This window comes from Mustela nivalis (genome assembly GCF_964662115.1).
Source record: "Mustela nivalis genome assembly, chromosome: 8".
Lineage (NCBI taxonomy): Eukaryota > Metazoa > Chordata > Mammalia > Carnivora > Mustelidae > Mustela > Mustela nivalis.
In genome coordinates this window covers 142,621,962-142,642,432 of record NC_139027.1, presented here as the reverse complement: position 1 = coordinate 142,642,432, position 20,471 = coordinate 142,621,962, and the positions used below count along the sequence as shown (strand labels likewise).

General features: G+C 64.5%; 1 protein-coding gene across 11 annotated transcripts; it reads right to left on the bottom strand.

Moving 5' to 3' along the window:
* Positions 1–5,668: 5,668 nt before the first annotated feature.
* On the bottom strand, positions 5,669–19,547 carry SLC17A9 (solute carrier family 17 member 9). Of its 11 annotated transcripts, XM_082746425.1 has the most exons (15): positions 19,298–19,518; positions 19,121–19,179; positions 18,978–19,048; positions 14,302–14,499; positions 13,809–13,948; positions 12,375–12,474; positions 11,085–11,215; positions 10,555–10,651; positions 10,250–10,346; positions 9,571–9,658; positions 8,659–8,693; positions 8,216–8,331; positions 7,447–7,502; positions 7,275–7,304; positions 5,669–6,740 (listed from the first exon to the last, which is right to left on the bottom strand). In XM_082746425.1, exons 4-15 carry the CDS (start codon positions 14,406–14,408, stop codon positions 6,577–6,579), a joined length of 1,161 nt encoding a protein of 386 aa, XP_082602551.1. In that variant the 5' UTR covers positions 14,409–14,499; positions 18,978–19,048; positions 19,121–19,179; positions 19,298–19,518; the 3' UTR covers positions 5,669–6,576. The 11 variants fall into 11 exon arrangements, 10 of the variants coding, with proteins under 10 accessions (XP_082602551.1, XP_082602543.1, XP_082602546.1 ...); XM_082746417.1 differs by lacking the exon at positions 19,121–19,179 and having other exon boundaries at positions 18,978–19,067; positions 19,287–19,525; XR_014315823.1 differs by lacking the exons at positions 18,978–19,048; positions 19,121–19,179 and having other exon boundaries at positions 8,659–8,778; positions 19,298–19,547.
* Positions 19,548–20,471: the final 924 nt, after the last annotated feature.

Here is a 20,471-nt window from a genome sequence, read left to right as displayed (position 1 = left end):
GCTCTACCCCTCATGCTGCCCGGCCTGGGAGAGCAGGCTGACCGTGGGCGGTCGATCCTGGGAAAGGGGCTGGGCCAACAGCTGCCAGCAGCCCCCACCCCCATTCTGAGTGGGGTCTAGATGGCCCAGGGCACCTCCTACGGCCTGCAGGGCGGCCTCACCTGGCCTCTACAGTCCTGGGTTCCAGGCAGATGCAAACAGGGAAGCCACGCTGCTGCGGGCCGATCTGTGTGCACCGTCCACATGTGGAAGCTCTAACCCCTAGCATCTGGGAAACAGGGTCTTCATGGAGGTGTTTCAGTCGAAACAAGGAATTAGGGCACGCCCTTCTCCAGTCTGTGCGCGGAAGAAGAGATCAGGACCCAGACACAGAGGGAGGACGGAGCCTCGGGAGCAGCCCAGCGCTGACACCTTGTCCTCGGAACTCCAGCCTCCAGAGCCGTGGGAGAAGCCCCGGTCTGCTGCACTTTGTCCCCCGCCATCAGATCGTCCGGCGGCCCTGGGCTGGTCCCTGTGGAGGTGCCTGGTCCTGGGAAGGGAGAGCTTGCATGCAGGCAGGAGGTATTGGCGGGTGGAGGGGAGGGGCAGGGCCACGCAGGCAGCAGCGGTTTCCACCGGCTCGAATGTGGGGGGCCTGTCCCCCAGGCCTCCTTTCCACGGGGCGCAGGAGGACATAGCGTGAGTGCCGGCTGAAGGCCCTCCGAGCCAAAGGAAGAGGGAGATGCAAACCACTCACGGGGGTGCGGGAGGCAATGAATGCTAATGCGTTCAGTCATTTCATCGGACAGGCCGTATTTCATGCCGCACGTCGCTGGCATTTTTAGTGGTGTCTCCGTTGGTCTGTCCTTGGCACAGACGCTTTCTTAGCCCTTTCCTAAAGAGGTTCCTGGGTCTTCTGCCCACCTGCGCAAAGGCAGGCGTTGCTTCTGCGAGGGGCGGGGAGTGGGCATCGGTCAGATTCTCTCTGAGCAGACATCTTGAGTGAAGAGTGGCTGGGACCCTCCGAACGTGGCCGCTGACCAGAGTGGGGTGCCCCGCTGAGAGGCCCTCCTGCAGTCCCCCTGAGAGAACGAGCCCCCTTCTCACTCATGCCCGTCCCAGGCCCAGCTCAAACGCATCTGGACACTCCAGTGCCCACCGGGACAGGCTCACGCTCTCCTCCCTCCCAAGGGAACCCTAAGGAACCGCCCCAAACCCAAGCTCCTTTCGTCCACTCTTGTATTCTCCTGGTGGCCTCCATGGTCAGGCACGCGCGGGGGCTCTGCTGGTCGTTTTGCGGCAGTTCCTCGGGCAGTTAGCCAGAAGGCCTCCCCTGTGTCGCCCTGGAGGCCGGACTGAACTTCTCACGGCGGGGCGGGGCGGGGGCTCCAGTGACCCAGTGTCCCTGGGGAGCCTTTCCTGCCCCGATCCGGAAATCACCTTCCGGTCTTAGAGAGCACCTAGATTCAAGGTGCTCAAGGGAAGGAATTTGGGGTCTGCTCTTGAAATAGCAGACGGGCTTCTCGGGGCAGATGGGTGTCCCTGCCCTGTGCCCACTTCCCCGTGAGGTGGGCGCAAAGCTGCCTGATGGTGGGAAGGCGGGCAGCCCCAGGATTTCCGCCCCAGGTGACTCAGTTCCTCTTGATGCTGAGTATTTCCGCCTGGCCAGAGAGACGGGGGGGCAGAGCGCTCTGCTCCTGGGCCAGGCCCGTGTCCCGTTTCCATGGAGCCCTCCACCAAGGAACCCCCGGGACAGACCCCAGGCAGGGGGCACGAAGAAGCACCGTTCATGGGTTCTGCCCTCCGAGCCCTTGTCTAGTGGGAACCTCCACCAATGCTGGGTGTGTGTGTCTGCGTGTACAGGTGTGCGCGTGTACGTGTGTGTGTGCGAGCCCCTGTCCGCTGGATGGGGGGGCGGGGGTGATCTAGGCAGAGACAGAGGCCGGGCCAAGATCTCAAGGTGAACAACATAGGCAGGGCAAAGGGCAGGTCCATCCGAGCGACCCCAGGCGCCCAGTCTGAAGGCTGGGAGGGCGTGCGGGGCCTGCAGTCTACCCTCTGCCCCACCCCCCAGGCTCAGACCCAGCTGTGTCTGTCACCTCGGCAAATGTCACTCAGGAGGTGGTCAGGGGACAGGACACTCTGGGGGACAGAGGCAGAGACAGAGAGAGCAGGACAGGGGTGTGGGTCCCAAGCTGCCCAGTTACATCTTTGTTGTCAGGAGGGGACCCGAGGTCTCTGCAGGCGACTGTTTGCTGGCAGCTCACGATCTGCCTGCCGGGCCCCGGCCAGTGTGAGGCAACACCCCACCTGGTCCAGGACGTTAGGGGCAGGCTGAGCGTCCCCCACCCTGGCCCACCCCCACCGGTTCTAGGCACAGCTGAGGGTAAGTTCTGGTCACTCAGAACAGGCAGAGATGTGGAGCCTGGGGCAAGTGCACGGTGCGGGCTCAGCACTGGCCCAGGGCGTCTCCGGCCACCACCCAGCCCCTACTCACAGCCCCAAAGGCCACCCCCGTGGGCTCAGGAAGGGCGCTAAGCAGATTCGAAGGGCGATCCGCCTGGGGCCACTGCCCAGGGAGGGCCTACAGGGCGATGGGGTCCAACCTGGAGGACACGACTCCCCGCCACCTGGACCAGCCTCCCCGGTGGCTTCTTTGAAGCTTGGGAGTGTCTTTTGTATTCCAAAGGCCAAAGGGCCATGCTTGCCTTTAATTAAAATGCACGTCCTTTAATTAAAGGCCCCATAACACATGAAGGGCATCCACTGAAATAGGACGTGTGACACAGTCATCTCCCTGCTGTTAATTACTAATTAATGAAGCTATTTCAATTAATAGCTTCCCCACCTCACTCCCTCTGTGACAGGTCCCGTGCTGGGGCACGTCCCAGGATCAGCCCCCGCGCCCCGCAGCCGCCCTGCTGAATATTCATGCCGCCACCTCAATGCTTTTCAATTAAACATAATAAAATAAATCCCCGTGAAAGTGCCGCCCAACGTGTCGCTCATCTCTCTCCTTCCTCGGACACCGGAAGAGGGTGATGGAATGACCCACTGCAGATGGTCGGGACAGAGCACAGCCTAGGGAGGCCTCCACAAGTCTCCCTGGTTCTGAGGGAGGACCCCCCCGGGAGGGAGCAGGTCCAGAAACTCCCGAGGGGGCAAGTGGGGACCCCCAGGGCACTGTAGTCCTACTGAGGAAGGACAAGCCAGAAACAGGGCCAGGGAGGACCACGAGAGCGGTGGGGACGGTCCCATGTTACTGACGAGCTTAAGTGCCCATTAAAGACACGAGGGAGGGGCGCCGGGCTGTCCTTTGAGCATCGAACTCCTGATTGTGGCTCAGCGGGTGGCCTCAGGGTCCAGAGATCCAATCGTCCTCCCGGCTCTGCTCTGAGCAGAACCCTGCTTGGGGTTCTCCCTCTCCCTCTGCCCCCCCCCCCCCCAGCTCGCACTCTCTCTCCATAAAAAAGAAAGAAAAAAGTGAGAAGTGAGGGAAAAGTGTCCTTTGTGGTGACCAGGAGAGGACGGTCCTGTACATGGGTGGAGGGTGATGCCTCCCTCTCCCCCGGGGAGGCAGCCGGGACCAGCACTGGAGGGATCTCCCGTGGAGGCCACTGTTCCCCGAGCCTGAACTCCCACAGTCCCACTGCCTGCTTGCTCAGGTGGGAAGACAGCCCCATTCGAGGAGGCCTGTGCCCCGCCCCTGAGGACGCAGGGTCCCCAGCCCTGGGGAAGGGGGAGGGGGAGGGGGACGCGCCCTGGAGCTCCACTCCCTGGCCAGTTAAATGCCCTGTTCCAGAGCCTTCCCAGCCGCCACCCCCCGCCCCTGCTGCGGTGGCCACACGACCCCTGCACCGCATCGTCCTCTCAACAGTCCCCGCAGTGCAGCCCAGCGCTGGGAACTCCGCCTGTCGTGGGCGCTGAGCAGCCGGACCCAGAGCCGGGGGTGGACGGGGGTGGAGATGGGGAGGTGGTCCTCACGTGGCACCAAAAGGACGACAGACCAGGGTCTGGCTCTGGACCAGCCGCGGGACACAGCCTTGTCCGACGGCGCCCTCTGTTGGCCAGCTGTGGGCGGCAGCAGCCTGGGCCTCCCAAGGCGAACCCAGGTGCCGCAAGCGCAGGTGCACGCCCCGTTCCAGAACCCAGGGGGTTGGAGCCCCTCCTCTGGGCTCAGCAGTGTTTGGGAGGCTCGGTTCAGTGTGTGCTGAAGGAGGTGGCCAAAGCTCTGTGCTCTTGGCCCCTCGCCCATGTCACCACCGGACCCGTCCCCATCAGCCGGTGGGACCTGCCGGAGCAGTGACCAGAGCAGGAATGTGTCCCAACCTGCGTGTGGCATCTAGCACTCCGCCCAGGGCTGCTGCCCACCACCCTCCAGCACCCCTTTGCCACCAGCACCCTCTCCGCCGGCAGCCATGTCCCCCAGACTCTGGGGAGGCCTGACCGAGGTCCACCACTGACCTGGGGCGGGGTATGGAGAGCGCACCCGGCTCCAGGATGCTCCAGACCACGGACGGCAGTGCTGGGAGGAGCTGGGCCCCTCTGCCGGGCACCAGGCCTGTGTCCCCCAAACCCCACATACCAACCCCCCTCCTCTGATGTTGAGGAAGTGACCCGAGGGGACCCCTGTGGCATTCCAGAGGCCGGGGCCTTGGCGGACACCGTGAGTCTCCGGCTCCCCTTCTGATAAGACCCACCTTCGCCTCCTGAGTCCCACATTCGCTCAAAGTCCTAGACCCTGCAAGACCGAGGAAGGGCGGAAAGGACCACCGCCTCGCTTGTGCCCTCACAGAGCTTACGGCTCGCTACAGGTTAGAGACGCCCATGTTCGCAGCAGCCAAGAGGTGGAAACAACCCGTGTCCGTCCACGGAGGCACAAAATGTGGCCTGTCCACCCAGTGGAGTATGGCTCAGCCTGAAAAGGGAGGGGCACTCTGGCGCCCGCTTCCGGGTGGACACACCTGGAGGCCGTCACGCTCCGTGGAACAGGCCAGTCACTGAAGGACACTTACTGCTCAAGTCCCATGCTGTGAGGGACCCAGAGCCTCCACATCCACCGGGACAGAACGTGGACAGTAGGCACAAGTGGCTGTGAGCAGGGCAAGGGCATGTTGTTTAACGGGGACAGAGTTTCAGGTGGGGAAGGTGGAAGATTCCGGAAACCGCTGGTGGGGACGGCTGTGCTAGGACCCTACTCGTTACGCGCCCGGGAACAAGGAGAGCCTAGCTACAGCATCCGAGGACCCGCCCATGCCGGGTGCGGGACTCTGGCCACGGGGAGTCTCTGAGGCTGGGCTCCGCCATCGCCCGCCAGGGTGGCTCAGTAAAACCTCCAACCAAGGACCACGAAGGCTTTTGTGGAAAAGTAATATTCCTAGTGCAGCCCTGGTCAAAGCCACGGAGGCCAGAGTACAGTCTGGGAACCAAGAATCTTTCTTTCTGATCCAGCAGAGGGAAAAACAGGGAAAGATGCCGGCCATCCTGTGGAGTGCTCCCCGGCCCTGCGGCCGGATTCTGGGGGCGCCTGCGGCAGGCAGCAGGACACTAGCAGCCCCTCCCCTCTCCCTGCTCATTCTCCTGCACCTGCCTGCAACCTCTGCAGGCTTCCTGGGCTGCGAGCCCAACAAAGCTCTCCTCCTAGTGGTTATTCTTTAAAAAAAAAAAAAAAAAAGTAAGAGTAATAAAGTAACAGTCTTCCTCTTCCAGTTTAATAGCCATCATTTAAATAAATCTGGGGTGATTCTTCCACGTTCTCAGTTTCTGATTTCTACGCATACATCTTGCAGGACCTGTTACTAATCCCCCAGGCGACCAGTTCCTCTGTTAGGAGAGAAGGACCAGGCGGGAAGCTCCCTGGTCTCAGGGAGCGCCCGGGGCGGGAGAGGGACCCACAGTCCCCTTAGGCTGACGTCAGGGGCTGCCAGGGAGGCAGAGCACTTCGCCAGCGCCAAGGACCCACGGGGAGGCGGGGCGGGTCCCCAGAGATGGGCATCTAGTCCACGGCCCGCCCACAGAATCGGGGTCTCAGTCTGGCTTCCTGGAGAAGCACTGATGCCACAGCCACTAATGGCCTTCATGAGAACTGTGGTTCCCACCCATGGCTGGTTCCCCTGGGGACACGTGGTGATGCCAGGAGCCAATGCTGGTTGTCGTGAGTGGGGGTGGGGTCCCCTTGTAGTGGGGCCAGGTATGCAATCGCAATGCACGGGACAGTCCCCCTCCCCCCACGAAAAATGATCTGGCCTCACATGCCGGGGGTGGGGGGTGTCTAGGCCAGCGGTGCCCCAGCCCCTGCAGTGATGGGCAACCCTCCCACCGTCATGACCTCGGGGGCACGTGGATCTACATGGAACAGACCGCGTGTGTGACGACACAGCCACTACTAAAAATACTAATTCCTCTCCCTGCTGACAGTCCACGAGCCCTGGGGGAGGGTGTGATCACCTCGCTGGAGAAACCCACGTTCCCCCCAGGGCTGCCCAGCTTGGCTCCGGCTCACCCTCCCTCTGCTTGCTCCGTCCGGAGCCGGAGGCTAGCAAACAGAGCCTGTCACCCAAGGGAGATGGCACTGAAGGAACCGTAGGGCAGGGGCAGCTAGAGGTCCTCGTGGGCAGGACTCAGGTCCACTCGCTGGGCTTCTCCAAACAGCAGGAACGTGCACAGCCCCAGGCTGCCGACGGCGGCCACCAGGTTGAACATGGACGCCCAGGAGCCTGTGGTCTCGAGGAGATAGCCCCCCAGGCACACGCCCACGACACCTGCAGCGGATGGGGGCAGAAAGGCTGAGCGCTCCAAGGCGGTCCCGAGGGCAGGGCCAAGGAGCACATCTGGTGCCGGGGCTCCAGGAGGAGAGGCCAGGGGCGGCCTGAGGGACAGAACCTGGACTCAGGGGTCCACACCACCAGGCCGAGGGAAGGCCGGCCTCCGAGGGTCTCAGAGGGCCAGAGACCTCATGGGCTGCCCAGGGTACTGCCCACCTCAACAGGTCCCACTCCAGCCCCCATGGAGAACAAGCCCCGACATTGTCATCCAGACACTCAACCCTGCGAACCCTGGGCCTCAAGGATTTGACTCCTCTCGTGGGGGCTGGGGTACGCCATCAGAAAAGCGAACACTGTGAAAAGTGGCTGAGTTCTCGCCCTGCCGGCTCCGGGGGCTGCGCCCTCCCCTCTCCACTGGTGTGGCACTGTGTGACCCTCAAGGGCACCGTGGCCACCCTGTAGGGCTGGGCACCCGAGGGGTGGGGAGACACGGGGCTGGGGCCACCAGGAGGCACCACACCTGCCTCTCACCTGCCAAGGCTCCAGCTGTGTTGGCCACACCTGTGAACAGGACAGAGGAGGTCTCAGAAGGCCCCCCTACCCTGGGACGGTCCCTAGGGGCCCAGGGAGGGGTGAGGTTGGGTGAGGGATGCCTGTGGGGGAACAGTCACTTCCTATTCAAACATGGGCCAGGGGTTCTCACCAAACAGAAAGCCGGCACAGGACGGCGCCAGGTCCTGGATGTTGACTGAAATGCCACTACGGGAGAGAGGAAAGCAGTGGCCACGGGACAGCCAGCCGCCACTCCCCTACGCCCGCCACTCCCCTACGCCCGCCACTCCCCTACGCCTGTCACTCCCCTACGCCCAGGGCTGTCCTCTGAGCGCCTGGAGCCTAGAAACTGCCAAGTGGGTCTTCAGACCTGAGCCCAGCCAGGGGCGGCCTGCCACGCTGGGGCACCGGGATTCGAGACCACCCCAGGTGGCCCCAGGGCCACAGCCCCACGCAGGCCATCCTGCCCACCCTGCTGTCCCATTCCCATCGCGCCACAGTGCAGGAGTCCACTCCCAGGGTGAAACGAACAATGGGAAGACAAGCTTGTTCCAATGCACAGTCACTTGCTATCTACTAATTTGAAAACCATTAAGCGGCTGATTGCTGAAACAATTTCCAGTGACATCTTCCTGGTCAAATGCTGGGCCTGCTGAGCACCTCAGGAGGGCCGCTGAACCAGAGGAAAGGGGCCAGAGGGCACTCCTCCCCAGCCCCTCCCCATCTGCAAATCTAGTTTTTCCCAATCTCCCGGGTCCCCGCAAGCGTGATATGCGGAGAAACGTGGCCCCGTGGTTCGCTCTCGGGTGAGCCTGAGCCACGTGTCTTCTCCTACACACCCGGATGCCGGCGGCCCGGGATGCTGCCAGGTGCCCGTGGTCAGCCTGGGACAGCTCTGGTGGGGGGTGCCCGGCACTTACCTGTGGTTAAAGGTCTGCAGGCCAATGGACGCAGATGCAAAGACCACAGAGGTACAGAAGCTGGAGGTGTGACCCAAACACAGGGCAAACACGCTGGACAGCCCGAGGCCCATCACCTGCGGGAGAAGGGGGGTGGCAGGGCACAGGCCGTGGCAGACACTGGAAAGCCCCCCGCTCCTGGGGAGGTGTGACGCGAGGCTCCGTGATAAGCCAGTCCCGCTGGTCAGACTGAGAGGGAAGCAGCCCGGCCCGCGTGCCAGGCTCGGCGGCACAGAGAACCCACCAACGCAGCTGGGAGAAGCGCTCAAGGCAGCCAAGCCAGCCCCCAGCACTGACCGAGGGCACCCTCCAAATGCCTTCTGGGTTGGGCCACTGGAGGTCAAACCCCTCGGGTCCCAGGAACAAACGGGTGTCCAAAGAGGCTCATCCCGCCCCCTCTCTACCTGCATGAACTTCCGCACGGTGATGGTCCTGTAACCTGAGCGGGGGAGACGGGGAGACGGTCCCGTCGGCCCATTTGTGCTGAGCCCCTGACGGCCCCTGCTGGGTCCCAGCCGGCGCGGCTGCAGAGAGGGGGCAGGGCGGGGAGGGACAGGCCCTGGGCCCGAGGTAGGGTGTCCCTTGTTGTGCAGGAGGCGTGCGTACACACGTGAGCACGTACCTGCTCCCGGTGTCCCGTGTGCACCGTGCGTGCACGTGTGCATGAGTGTGTGTCTGCACGTGCAGGTGCCGTGTGTGAGCGCGTGTGTTGGCCGCGTGTGACCACAGGTGCGGTGTGAGTGCATGAGCCCGCGTGTCAGTGCGTCCGCGTATGTGTGTCCGTGTGCGAGCCCTGCCCTGGGCGTGCCCCCGAGGACCCTCCAGGTCGCGGTGCAGCAGACGCACGGAGGAAAGGCGCGCTTTCTGCACGGCTCTGCACAGCGCCTCCTCCTCCCACCGTGCGCCGACCGCACTTCAGCGACCAGGGAGGACTAACGTCCAAGCGTGTCTGAGCTCTTCACCCTCAGGGGGTGCTCACTGGGGCTCCGGGCTCACACACACACACACACACACACACACACACACAGCCCACCCGACCTATGACCTCTGACCCCATCAGATGACCTCTCCTCCTCTGAAGAAGCTCGGGGCCACACCCAGCCCCTGGGGAGAAACGCCACGGCCACAGGACTCAGGTCCTCTCATGGCGCCCCACTCCCCCAGGGAAACTGAGGCTGGAGTCTCATGCTGACAGGAGGTCCTCAGGGGCAAGGCCCCTTCCCTTCCCTCTAGAACTCCCCAGGAGGGGTGCCTCCTGCCCCCCAAGTGTGGCAAAGCCCGGGCTGGTTCCCAGGGGCCCCTCCCCCATGGCTCACCCTGATTGATAAGATGATCAGACAGAAACCCGCTGAACAGACTGGCGGGAATCGCCACCAGCCAAGGCACCACGTTGAAGACCCAGCCCTGCAGGAAGGAGGGAGGCCTCAGAGGGGAGAGTTGCATGGGCTGGGTGGCTGCCCAAGGCCACGGATGCCCAGGAAGTTTCTCCCCCACAGAGACTGGGCTCCCGGGCGTGGGGGCCTCTTTGGCCCTGATGGTCCCCGCACTGGCCAAGCTTTAGGCCCACCAGCACTGTCTCCCTGCAGGTCGAGCCTCCCCTATGGCTCCCCACACCGTGAGCCGGCTGAGCTGCAGGTGCGGGCCCACCTTGGGGGGTCCTGGTCACCAGATGAGGAGGGTGGCTGGACAGCTGGGCTGGTGTATACCAGGCTGCCCGGCAGGGGACAGCCCTGCCCACGTCCCGACCCCCGCTGGCCCACCCTCAGAAACGACCATCCACAGAATGGCTGCCAAGCTGTAGGGGCAGCGTTCGGGGTCCATCCCGGGAGCAAGGGCTGTGGCGGCAGGAGGCCACCCCGCCAGGCCCAGGGGCCGACCATAAGCCTGGGGGTGGACATCCCAGGGCCGTGAGCCCGCATGCCGGAGCCGACACCGAGTCCCAGCACCCGTCTGCGGCGCTCCCTGTCCCTGAGAACGCCGGCACGGCTCGCCCACCTTGGAGCTGGGGAACGTCTCCTGAAAGAAGGTGGGGAGCCAGGACAGGAGGACGAAGAAGGAACAGGCCGACGACAGCTGGGAGGAGATGGCTGCCCTGTGGACAGGCGCCGGGCTCAGCGTCCGTCTGGACCCCAGCCCTGCCCAAGGGGGGCTCTTGTGAGCATGGCCCCCCACGCGCCACACAGGGCCCGGGTGTGGAGGTCAGGAGCCAGGGCTGGACCCACACCAGGGAACACCCAAGACCCACCATGCTCGACCCTATCCCGCCACACCCCCACATACGCTGTGGTCCTGAGGCTCACCAGACTGAAGGCTTCCGGAAAAGCTGTCTCCAGGGAACTTTGGTGTGCCTGGACATCGGCAGGCCTTGCGCCAAGATGCCCAAGGCCAGGATGAGGTCTGAGGGGAGCAGGGCATTTGCACATGAAAGATCCTCACCGTCAGGGCACAGCGCCGCTTGCTGCCGACCGGCTCCTGCTGGAGGGGGCAGCTCCCGCGGGCCCGGCCTGTGTGTGACCCCACCACACCGTCGTCCCTGCACGCATGCTGGGTTGTCCTCACACTTGTGTGGACCCTCAGTCCTTCCCCTGCCCGCCGATCTCCCAAGCCCTGCTTCCTGCCACCCTCAGCCCAGCTGCCCCCCAGCTGCCCGTGCCTGGGGGGCAGCTGTCCCTGCGCGCCTGCATGGGCCTGAGAGTGGGCACTTTCCTCAAGCTCCAGGTGGGGCAAAGCCACAGCTCAGAGTCCTGCGTCAGCGGACGGTGAGCGGCCCCGGGAGGGCCCCTCCCTGGGCAGCTGTGTTTGCTGGCGCTCGCCCACCTGGCCACGGTACCTTTTCCATTCAGTAGGCACCTGTACACGTAACACACCCACAGCAGCGTGAGGCCACCCGAGAAGTAGAAGACACTTGGCCAGCCATACCGGTCCAGGAGGAGGGAGCCCACGGCCCCTGTCACCAGCATCCTGGAGGACAGACAGTGGTGTGGCTGTGACCTCAGGCTTCCCTCAGCCAGGTGATGCCTCTGAGAAACCCCCGCCCCCCCGCCCTGTGGGACCTTGCCACCAGGGAAGCAGGCTCAGGGGGTCCCATCTGATCATGTTTTGTGAGGGGTTTGGAGAATTTGGGGAGACTTCTGGATGCCTTGGACCCGGGGTCCCGGCACTGCTTTAATTCCTTGCTTCCCGCCCTTCAAGCAGGTCCCCTATGGAGGTGTGACTTCTAAACTAAAAAGGCGGCAGAGAAGAAGGGACGGTTTCGGGAACTCAGAGGAAACCCCCCATTGTCCATCTCACAGGCACACAGGCTGACATCCTGCAATTTCTAAACCCAGAAGCAGCACAGCCGAGCACAACAGCCGGACGCTGGCGGCTCCGGGGTTCCAGGCACCCCCGTGGGGCCGGCCCTCCCGCATGCCAGGCGTCCGCAGAGCCGCAGCCAGGACAGCTAACGAGGGACGGAGGGCGAGCGGGGCCGGCAGGCACGGGGGTGCCTTCCCCTCAGCCCCACCGTGGGCAGAGTCTCTCCGGGTGCCTCCCAGCCCGGGACACAGGCCCAGGCCCCCGCTGAGGCGGGGTTTCAGGAAAACGGCACATCCTGCGTGGTACGTTTGCCCCAGGCAGTTTATCCAGAATTCCCACGGCACAGGTGCCCTGGGTTTTATTTGGGTGGCTCCTGGCCCACCCGCAGCATCCCCTGGCCCTCTGATTTCCTGTCTCCATCCTGGGGGCAACGGCACCGGGGGCCTGAGCCCTGGGGCAGCGAGGCCCCGTCAGCACCATGATGTGGCCCTTCTCCCTGAGTGAGGCCTACATGCGGGAGCACGGGCATGACATCAGGACCACACCCTGTGCCCCCAGCGGACTGCACCCTCTCTCGCCACCCCCCCCCAGCACAGATGGAAGGAGCCTCAGTGGACTGGCCACTGCCCCGGCCCACGGGCCTCAAAGCCACGCCACTGGCCCAGGCGCCTGGCACCGAGAAGCACAAGGACGGCCAGTCTCCTGCAGCCCAGAACCAGCCTCCCACGTCACCCTGAGCTGCATATGTGCCCACGTGGCCTGTCCCTGCCCGGACCCCACAGGCACACCCTGGGTCGCCCGGGCTCCCTGGGTCAGGACTCACCCAAACTGGGAGCCAGCCCCCACGGTGCTGTAAGTGAACGCTCGCTCGCTCTCTCGCACCTTCTGGGACAGCAGGCTGGTCAGCGCCGGAAAGTACACGCCTGAAACGAGCGGAGAGCTGTGAGCCCAAGAGTCACCCGGGTCCTGCGAGCGGGGCCAGCCAGGGTGGGAGACAGGCTGGGACGAGTCGAGTTTGGGGTGTCCTTCTTGCTGACCTCACCCCCAAGGACCAGCAGGACTCAGCGAGCCTCCCCGCATCCCGCATGGGAAACAGCCGCACCCACAGTCGGGCCAGCCGCACACTCGCAGCGTGGGCCGTGGAAGCGACGTTGGGTCCCAGCTGGGGCTCCTGTTGCCATCACCCTGACGCTGGCCCCAGGCCGCACCAGCCTGTGTCCTGGCATGGACACCCACTCATGCCCACACACGCCCACACTGGCGTCCACACTCACGTGCATACTTGTGCCCACTCCCGTCCAAGGTGCACCCCCAGCCCTGTGCAGCCGCAGCACCCCGTGTGACCCTGCCTGCACACCCCAGGGCCATCACCGTCGGGGGGTTAGGAAGGGAGCAGCTGAAGTTTCCTTACAACTTCCTGTGAGTCTACAATGATTTCAATCTGATTTTTATTTTGATTTTCAAAATCTGATTTTGTGGTTCCCTTTTCCACGCTTTTCTCTAAAAGTACCAGGAAGAGCTAAGAGGCCAGCGGGTGAGACAGGACTTCGCCTTCGCGTCAGGGCCCCTCCCCCCAGCCCCCGCCAAGTGCCAGTCGCCCAGAGCAACGGCTGCCCATCGAGCCCCCTGTACTGGGCCACAGACTGGCCTCCGGGGAAGATGGAGACACGGCCTGAGCTGAGGGCCACCTGGCTGGGCACCCCGAGAGCCAGCTCCCGCAGGGGCCAATGGCCAGTAAGCCAGACTGCTGGTGCTGGTTAGCACACTGGGAGAGGCGTCGGTCCTGGGGGGCTTAGCCCCGGGGGCAGCCTGTACCCACAACACACGGACACTCAGCAAATCCCCACTGCGCCATGGGCCATGGTGGCGACAGATACCGCACACCAGGCTGGCTGCCGCCATGTCTCTGGAGCAGAGGAGGGCGTCTGACGTTAGAATGTGCCAGGCTGGGAAGTGTCTCCAGGGCAGGCAAACCAGCCGGTGAGAGTCGCTGAGAGCAGGCGTCGGCCAGCCTGGTCTGCACTCCCGCTGCCCTGTCCAGGGCCCCGCAGCCAGGCCCGAAGCTCCGGCCACCCTATCAGCGGCCACACAGGGCCGTGGACATGCCTCCTCTGATCTAGGGCCCATCCCACGTGGGAGCACTCGTGAGGACAGGCATGTGCACGCATGTGCACTCACACACGCGTGTGGACAACACGTGCGCCCGCTTTGCTCTCCCACGGCTGAGACCAGGAGGGACGCTACGCGGCAGCCCTACCTTGGAGCAAGCCCGTGAGGATGCGTGAGAAGGTCATGAAGACCAGGTGCGCGCCGCTGAGGTGGGCGAGCAGCGGGGTGGCGGCGGTGAGGAAGCCCCAGGCGCAGGCGGACAGCAGGATGACCTTCTCCCCGCCGATCCTGCAGAAGGACGGGGGACAGTGACGGGAGTGCGGCGGCCAGACGGCCGGGCAGGCTGAGAAGATCCCACTCGCAGAAAGCACGGCCAGAGCCTCGTCCTCTGCAGGAGAGGCCGACGGTAGGAGCGCAGGTCCAGCCTGTCCATCTGTCCCGACAAGCACCGCACTGGGCTGCCGGGGGCTCCTCAGGGTGCTGTGCACCTGCCCGCACCACCCTCCTGGCCTCCCCCGTGGAGCCCGGCTCTCCCAGCTCGTGTGTTGCTTGCTGGGGAGGGCAGGCAGGTGCACATTCTTTCTGCAGGAGCCCCGGCCCCAGGGCAGCCCCAAGCCCGCGTGGGGAGCAGCGCTGCTCACCGGTCTCCAAGGTGGCCGCCCACCACCTGCGTCAGGCAGTAGCCCCAAAAGAAGCTGCTGAGCACAAGGCCGGCCTCCTTCTTGTTCCAGCCGAAGTCTTGGCTCATGGACACGGTGCACACGGGCACGCTGACGCGGGCGCAGTACAGCAGGCACGTGCCCAGCAGCAGCGTCGCCGTCCACGTCTGGCACTCGGGCCTGCGGGACAGAAGGGGCCGCGTCAGGCCTGGAGGAGCAGCACGGCCTCCTCCAAACACCCCTGCCCCCAGGTCTGTGGCTGAGCCTGCGATGAGCCTCTCACAGGGCCGGGAACGACCAGCCGGCCAGCAGAAACGCAGGTCAGACGGGCGGCAGCTCAGTAAGCCGCCCGGGGGGTGCCACAGGGTGGGAGCAGGACAGTGGGTCCCCGGAGAGTGCCCAGGAAAGCGGTGTCTGCCCGGCAGAGGACCTCGGGCAGGGGACACGGTGCCTTCAGGGCAGTCGGCTCTTGGAGAACCTGGGCAGGGCTGAAGCAGCCCTGCCAGCCAGGGAAGGTGTCCACACAGCGATCATCCTTCAGACTCCTGGCCCACGCTCCGTGACTGGCCCTGACGCCAGGCAAGTTAGAAACTGTCCCAGCCGGGAGGCGGTGAGACCCCAAATGGGGTCCCAGGGCGTCAAAACAAACAGCAGGATCTCCACAAACGATGGGCTTTGGCTCCTAGTGCCGTGTTGACATTTGCTGATGGGACAAAGGCAGGACACGGACAGATGTGGCAGGAGGTGCCCTGGGCATAGGGGACCCTGGACCCTTCAGAGAGACTCTGGAAATCAAGAACCGTTCTCAGAGACAAAGCTGACTTTCCTACGGTGAGAGAGGGAGGAGCCGTGGGTGCCATTCACATGGGTGGGAGACGGGCAGGGGTGCTGCGGCGGCAGGGGGTCCTGGGGTGTGGCTGGCAATGCCTCAGGCAGTGGGCGTGGCGCCAGGGGGCAGGCAGTGAGGGCAACAGACTGGCGGGGAGCTTAGGGGTCCCACCCGCACCAGACGTCCCCAGTAGGGCACCGGGGCAGGGGGCCGGCCTCTCCCCCAGGAAGAACGACCTCCTACGTCTGAGGGCACCTTCTTGCCGGCAGGTGGTGCCCAAGCCAGGAACCAGATCGATGCGCCTAATGAGATGTGTCTGTCACCCCACAGGCAGGCCCCAACCTGGCACAGGGCCCACCTCTCCGGGGGAAGAGCTGGCCAGGGGCACGTCAAGGTTGCCCCGCCCAGCAGGGTGGACGGTTGACCGTGGGAGTCATTCTGGGGACTCAACAGGGAGTGCGAATCTGCGCCTGCCATCCGTGGAACGCACAGCTAGCCCGTGGGCACCACTGGTTGGGGTAGTGGACAGGCCTCTTGGAGCCTGTGTCCTCAAAGAAGAAGGGCTCATGCCCGTGACTTCTGCCCCTTGACAGGTCAGTAAACAGCAGAGTGACCAGCACATTCCCGATGTCCCAATAAGGAGCCCCTGCAACTGCCTGGGAGGGAGGTAAGGCCACCATGTCCACGTCCTCCGGCCGGCACAGTCCGTGGGCGAGCAACCCCCTTGCAAACCACCATGCACTTTTCCTCAGTCAGGAGGAGGAGGCGTCTACCTGGCCAGGCCTGCGGCGGGACCATCCCTTCACGGCCGCTGCCCTAGAAGAGGCCACAGTCCCACCAGCAGACACAGCTGATGAGAGGCTCGCCAGGACCACGAGGGGGTTTGGGGTGAATGAGTCCGGTTCCAACAACCCGGCCTTCCGTCCCCCAGCAGCCCCGTATCTGTAGGCCAGGCCCTGTCTGGGTCTGGTTTGGGAATCTCCAAGGGGTGCGCAGCGCAGTAGAGAACTCTGTAGGCAGAGCGGCGGGGGTGCCGCCTGGGCCCACCGCTGGGCTGCCACCCCTCCACGTACACGGGGAAGAGGTGCGACCCCAGATTTCAAGCTCAGTCTCAGCGTCCGAGGGGTGCCACGGGTGGGACTCTGGGGCACCCCTCTGCTGCCCTCTGCACTCACATAGGAGTCCAGTGGGAAATAGGATCCTGTGCTAAAAATACACCCAGTTCTGTCGATCCGGAAGCCAGACACCAGACCCTGCTTTGGCTAGGCTGGGGGAGGGCGCTCCTTCTCTAGGCTGACCACAGGAGAAATGGGCCAGTGACCCCTCAACACCATGCCCCCCCACTTCCTGATTCTTAAGACCAAACCCGCCCTGTGAACACTCACCCCGGTGTCCGTCCCCATGTGCCCATCCTGAGGGCAGCAGGCCTGTCGGGGACTTCTGAGCAAACAGCCCTGCTGGCCTACTAGGGAGGCCCAGAGGAACACAGTCCAAATGGCCCATTCAAGCCGGGCCAGCTGCTGGCCTGTGCCTAGCCGGCTGCCGCCCGGGGAGCCCCTGGGGGTGTGCCTGCCCCGCGGCATTGCTGTGGCCTCCAGATGGCCCATCCCGGGTGACCCACGTGGGCCCACAGTATCCCTGTGCCTCTGCTCTCGGGCTCGCTGCCAGCATCCATGTGCCTGCCCGAGGGCACTAGGAGGACCGCCGGACGTGGGAGCAAAGCTTTCAACATCCCCTGACAGCCACCGTCTGCAGGGGCCCACACAAAGGAGTTTTATTCCCTTCTGTGGTCAAAGCCATGGAGGGTCACCTGCCCACCTGGCCATCAGGAGCCTCTTCCCGGTGAGCCCAAGAGCTCGCATGGGAAGTCCAGCTGGAAAACGGGGGCGCCTGGGGTCTCAGTGGGTTAAAGTCTCTGCCTTCAGCTCAGGTCAAGACCCCAGGGTCCTGGGATCGAGCCCCACATCAGGCTCTCTGCTCGGTGGGGAGCCTGCTTCCCCCTGTCTCTCCGCCTGCCTCTCTGCCTACTTGTGATCTCTCTCTGTCAAATAAATAATAACATCTTTAAAAGAAAGAAAGAAGCACCGGAAGGCCAGCTGAGGCTGACCCACTCAGGAAGGGTGGTGCGTACCTAGAACACAATGCAGCCCCCTGGCCTCCTCCTGACCACAGCATGCCAAGAAAGGCCCCTCAGCGTGCAGACCACCAGTCTGCTGTGAGCCTGCGTGGGGCCAGGTGCTGCGGGTTCCTCCCTGGGCCCTGGAGGCCCCCCGGCACTGCCAGTGAGGCGGGTGAAGTGACTTCCTCTACAGCTGGTGGGGACACAGAACGAGCAAGTCTGGCTAGAGGCGGCGACCCAACAAGGACAGCTGCCTGAGGGCTGGTGAGCACGCCAGGCCCAGACTCCTTGATCTTGCGGAGGGCTGTCTGGGAACCCAGAGGCTACGGCAGGACGAGCCAGGAAAGCTCCACCCTGCTCACTCTGCCCCGTCCTGGGCCTCAGGTCCGTGCCCCGAGCTCAGCAGAATGCTTCCTATGAACCTTCTAGAACCTTGTGCTTTCTGCCAACGGCCCCTATGCATAAGAAGCATCCACGGCTGAGCAAATGCGTGGCCACGTGGCTCCTTGATTCAGAAAAGGGAACTGTGCCCGCACTGCAGGCCTGGAGAGCACACACAGGTCCAGGGCCACTGGCTGCCCCCACCCCGGCTGCCCCCACCCCAGCGACGCGGCTGATGAGTGGCAGTCTGGCTTCCCAGGGCCACAAGAGCAGATGCAAGGTTGTCAAGGCGGAGGGCACGCCACGTCGGCTGCAATAAACTGCCACACTTCCTGTGACTGACAGAACTGTCCACTCAGGGGTGGGGGTGGGGATGACCTCGTCCCAGCAGAGCCCAGGTCCATCCAGGACCCCCCGGACCCCTCCGGAACTGCTGCCTCACCTGCCAGGGGCCGGGGGAGCTGCAGGTGCTCCCTCCTGAGCCACAGAGGGAAGAAGTTAGGGAAGGCCAGGCAGAGCCACGGAAACCGAACCCAAGAGGGAAGTTTGCAGGACATGCTGTAGCCACAGCCACAACACTCTGCCCACACGGCCGTGAAGCCTGGATCAGCCCCTCAATAACCAGACAGCGGGGAGGGAAGACAGGAGCAAGGCACGCCGCAGGGCACTCCTGGCCCCGGCCGTACCCCTGAGCGCAGCGCCCTGTCCTGGGGGTGCTTGGCAGGGAGAGCCGGCCCTTCTCCACACCTCGTCCTGCAGGAAACTTCCAGCCTCTGTGGGCCACTTCGTGATGTCGGCCTCTCTCCAACTTCCCCGCTAGCTTTGCCCTCATCCTTCCCCAGCCTCGGGGGCTGGGGGGGCTTCCCCTTAGAGGCCTCCTGCAAGCCTGTGCCTGGACGCAGGGGCAGGAACCAGCCGTCGCCCTGCAGGGAGCAGGCTCCCCGGGCACTCAGAGCTGGAGGTGGACTGGCCTTGGGATCCCAGGGCCCAATTTTGGATCCAGCGTCCAGCTGGCTGGCCTGAGGGACCGTGGTCCACAGAACTAGAGCAAGGGCTGAGGCATGTGGTCTGGGGGTCTGGGGTCTCCTCAGAGGGGCCCTTGTGTGTCTTCCTGCCCTGGGGACTTCTGCACGTGGCAGTGGACGTGGACACAGAATATGAAAACGAGTGGGCAGTCGGCCTGGGCCCCGTCCATGGAGACCACAGCACACAGCTGGCAGGTGGAGGCAGGACTCCCCCACCCCCCACCCACAGGCTCCCCAGCTGCCCTGACGCGTGACCCTGTACCACTCCCCTGGCCCTCAGGCCTGGAAATCCGTGTGGTCCTACCTGGCAGGGTCAGTCCTAGGACTCCCAGCTGTGCCTGTGAGCTGGCTCTCCACCCTCTAGGGTAACACCCCCTGCCCCCAGGCAGGCCTCCTGCAATTCCTCCTGCCTGTGCAACCCCAGGACCCTGGAGGCCTGCAGAGGGCTCAAGGGGCACTGGCTGGCCCTGGGACTGGATGGGAGGGAGGAGGATCCTGGATTGGGTCTGGGTAGTGCACGACCTCAGGGCTTGGAGTGGTGGCCTCGGCCCCTCCCCAAGCCACCACGCTCCCCCCACGCCCCCCCACCCCCCCACGCCCCCCCACCCCACACCTTGGCCCCACCTGGACCACTGGGTGTTCTCGGCCCCGTCCCCGCGGGCCTCCTCCAGCGGCAGCGGCTGCGGCTGCATCGGGGGCGGCCGTCCCCGGGCACAGGGCTCAGCGCGTCCAGGTTGGGCTCCCGCCGGCCGACCCACACGGGCAGCACCGCCCAAGGCCACGTGTCAGTCCAGCCGCGCTTCCGTCTGGCGCTCTTAGGACGCGTCGCCCCCGACGGCCACCGCGAAGGGCGGGCCGGCGGGTGGGGCGGAGCACACGCCTTGTCCCCGCCCCATCCCTCCCGCCCGCCCCGCGCTCCGCTGGCGGCTGTCAGGTTCCACCTCCCTGCTGCTCCTGGGGGCACCCGCACAGGCAGACGGGGAGGGCGCCGGGTTCCCTGCCGCAGGCTGGACAGATCAGGCTACAGTGGGGCTGTGCAGGGCCAGGCCGGGTGGTCCTGGCACAGGGCATTTTGACTTTGACCTTGGACGCCTGCGGAGAATTGGGGGATGGTGGTGGTCCTCCACCCTCACCCTGCCTGTCACAGGGCTGTGCGCATCGGGACCGTCTTCATGCAGCGCAAGGACAGTTCAGTCAGGAGTAGCCAACTGTCGACGTGGACCTCTGGAGGTGGGCTCCAGCCTTGTCACCCTGGGCCAGTCTGTGCTGGGCGGCCGAGGGCCAGCGCCCACACAACAGGCGCTGCAGAAGGGTTGGAGCTCCCCGCAGAGGTGTGTGGAGCACGCAGGCTCTGCCAGGCCCCAAGCAGGCCCCTTGGACCTCCCTCACAGGGGGCTTCACGTGTCCACAGGAAGGACCCAGCCAGCATCGCGCACACCGCGACCCAAGGGCAAGGAGCGGACTATGGGCGCACGGCGCCGCCCTGTGCAGCTGCCTCCCCCCGCCCCCAAGTCCACCCACCTCGCAGCCGCCTGGCCAATCTTGCCAAGGCTTCTCGCTGCCCTGAGAACCAAACCTGGGAGAGCCCCGCAGCACAGGACCCCCTTCCCCCACCCTCCAGCCCCAGAGGCTGATTCCCACCCGGCCCAGCCCGCAGAACCAGCCCCACTGGGATGGAGGGGACCGGCCGGGCCTCCGCTGTGCCCCCTCCTTCATGTGCGCAGGAACCAAAGGAGGCCGAAGCTATCTTCTGAGCAGAATTAACAGCGGCAGAGGGAAAGGAGAGCGACAGGCTGAG

Bases quoted from the DNA above. Each gene is read 5' to 3' on its own strand.
- SLC17A9 (XM_082746416.1), bottom strand. From the start codon at position 19,365: ATGCAGCCGCAGCCGCTGCCGCTGGAGGAGGCCCGCGGGGACGGGGCC. The intron at 10,652-11,084 runs GTACCGTGGCCA...TGCTCCCCTCAG, and splicing joins GTGCCTACTGAATGGAAAAG to ACCTCATCCTGGCCTTGGGC. The intron at 6,741-7,274 runs GTGAGAGGCAGG...CATCCGCTGCAG, and splicing joins CACAGCTGGAGCCTTGGCAG to GTGTCGTGGGCGTGTGCCTG.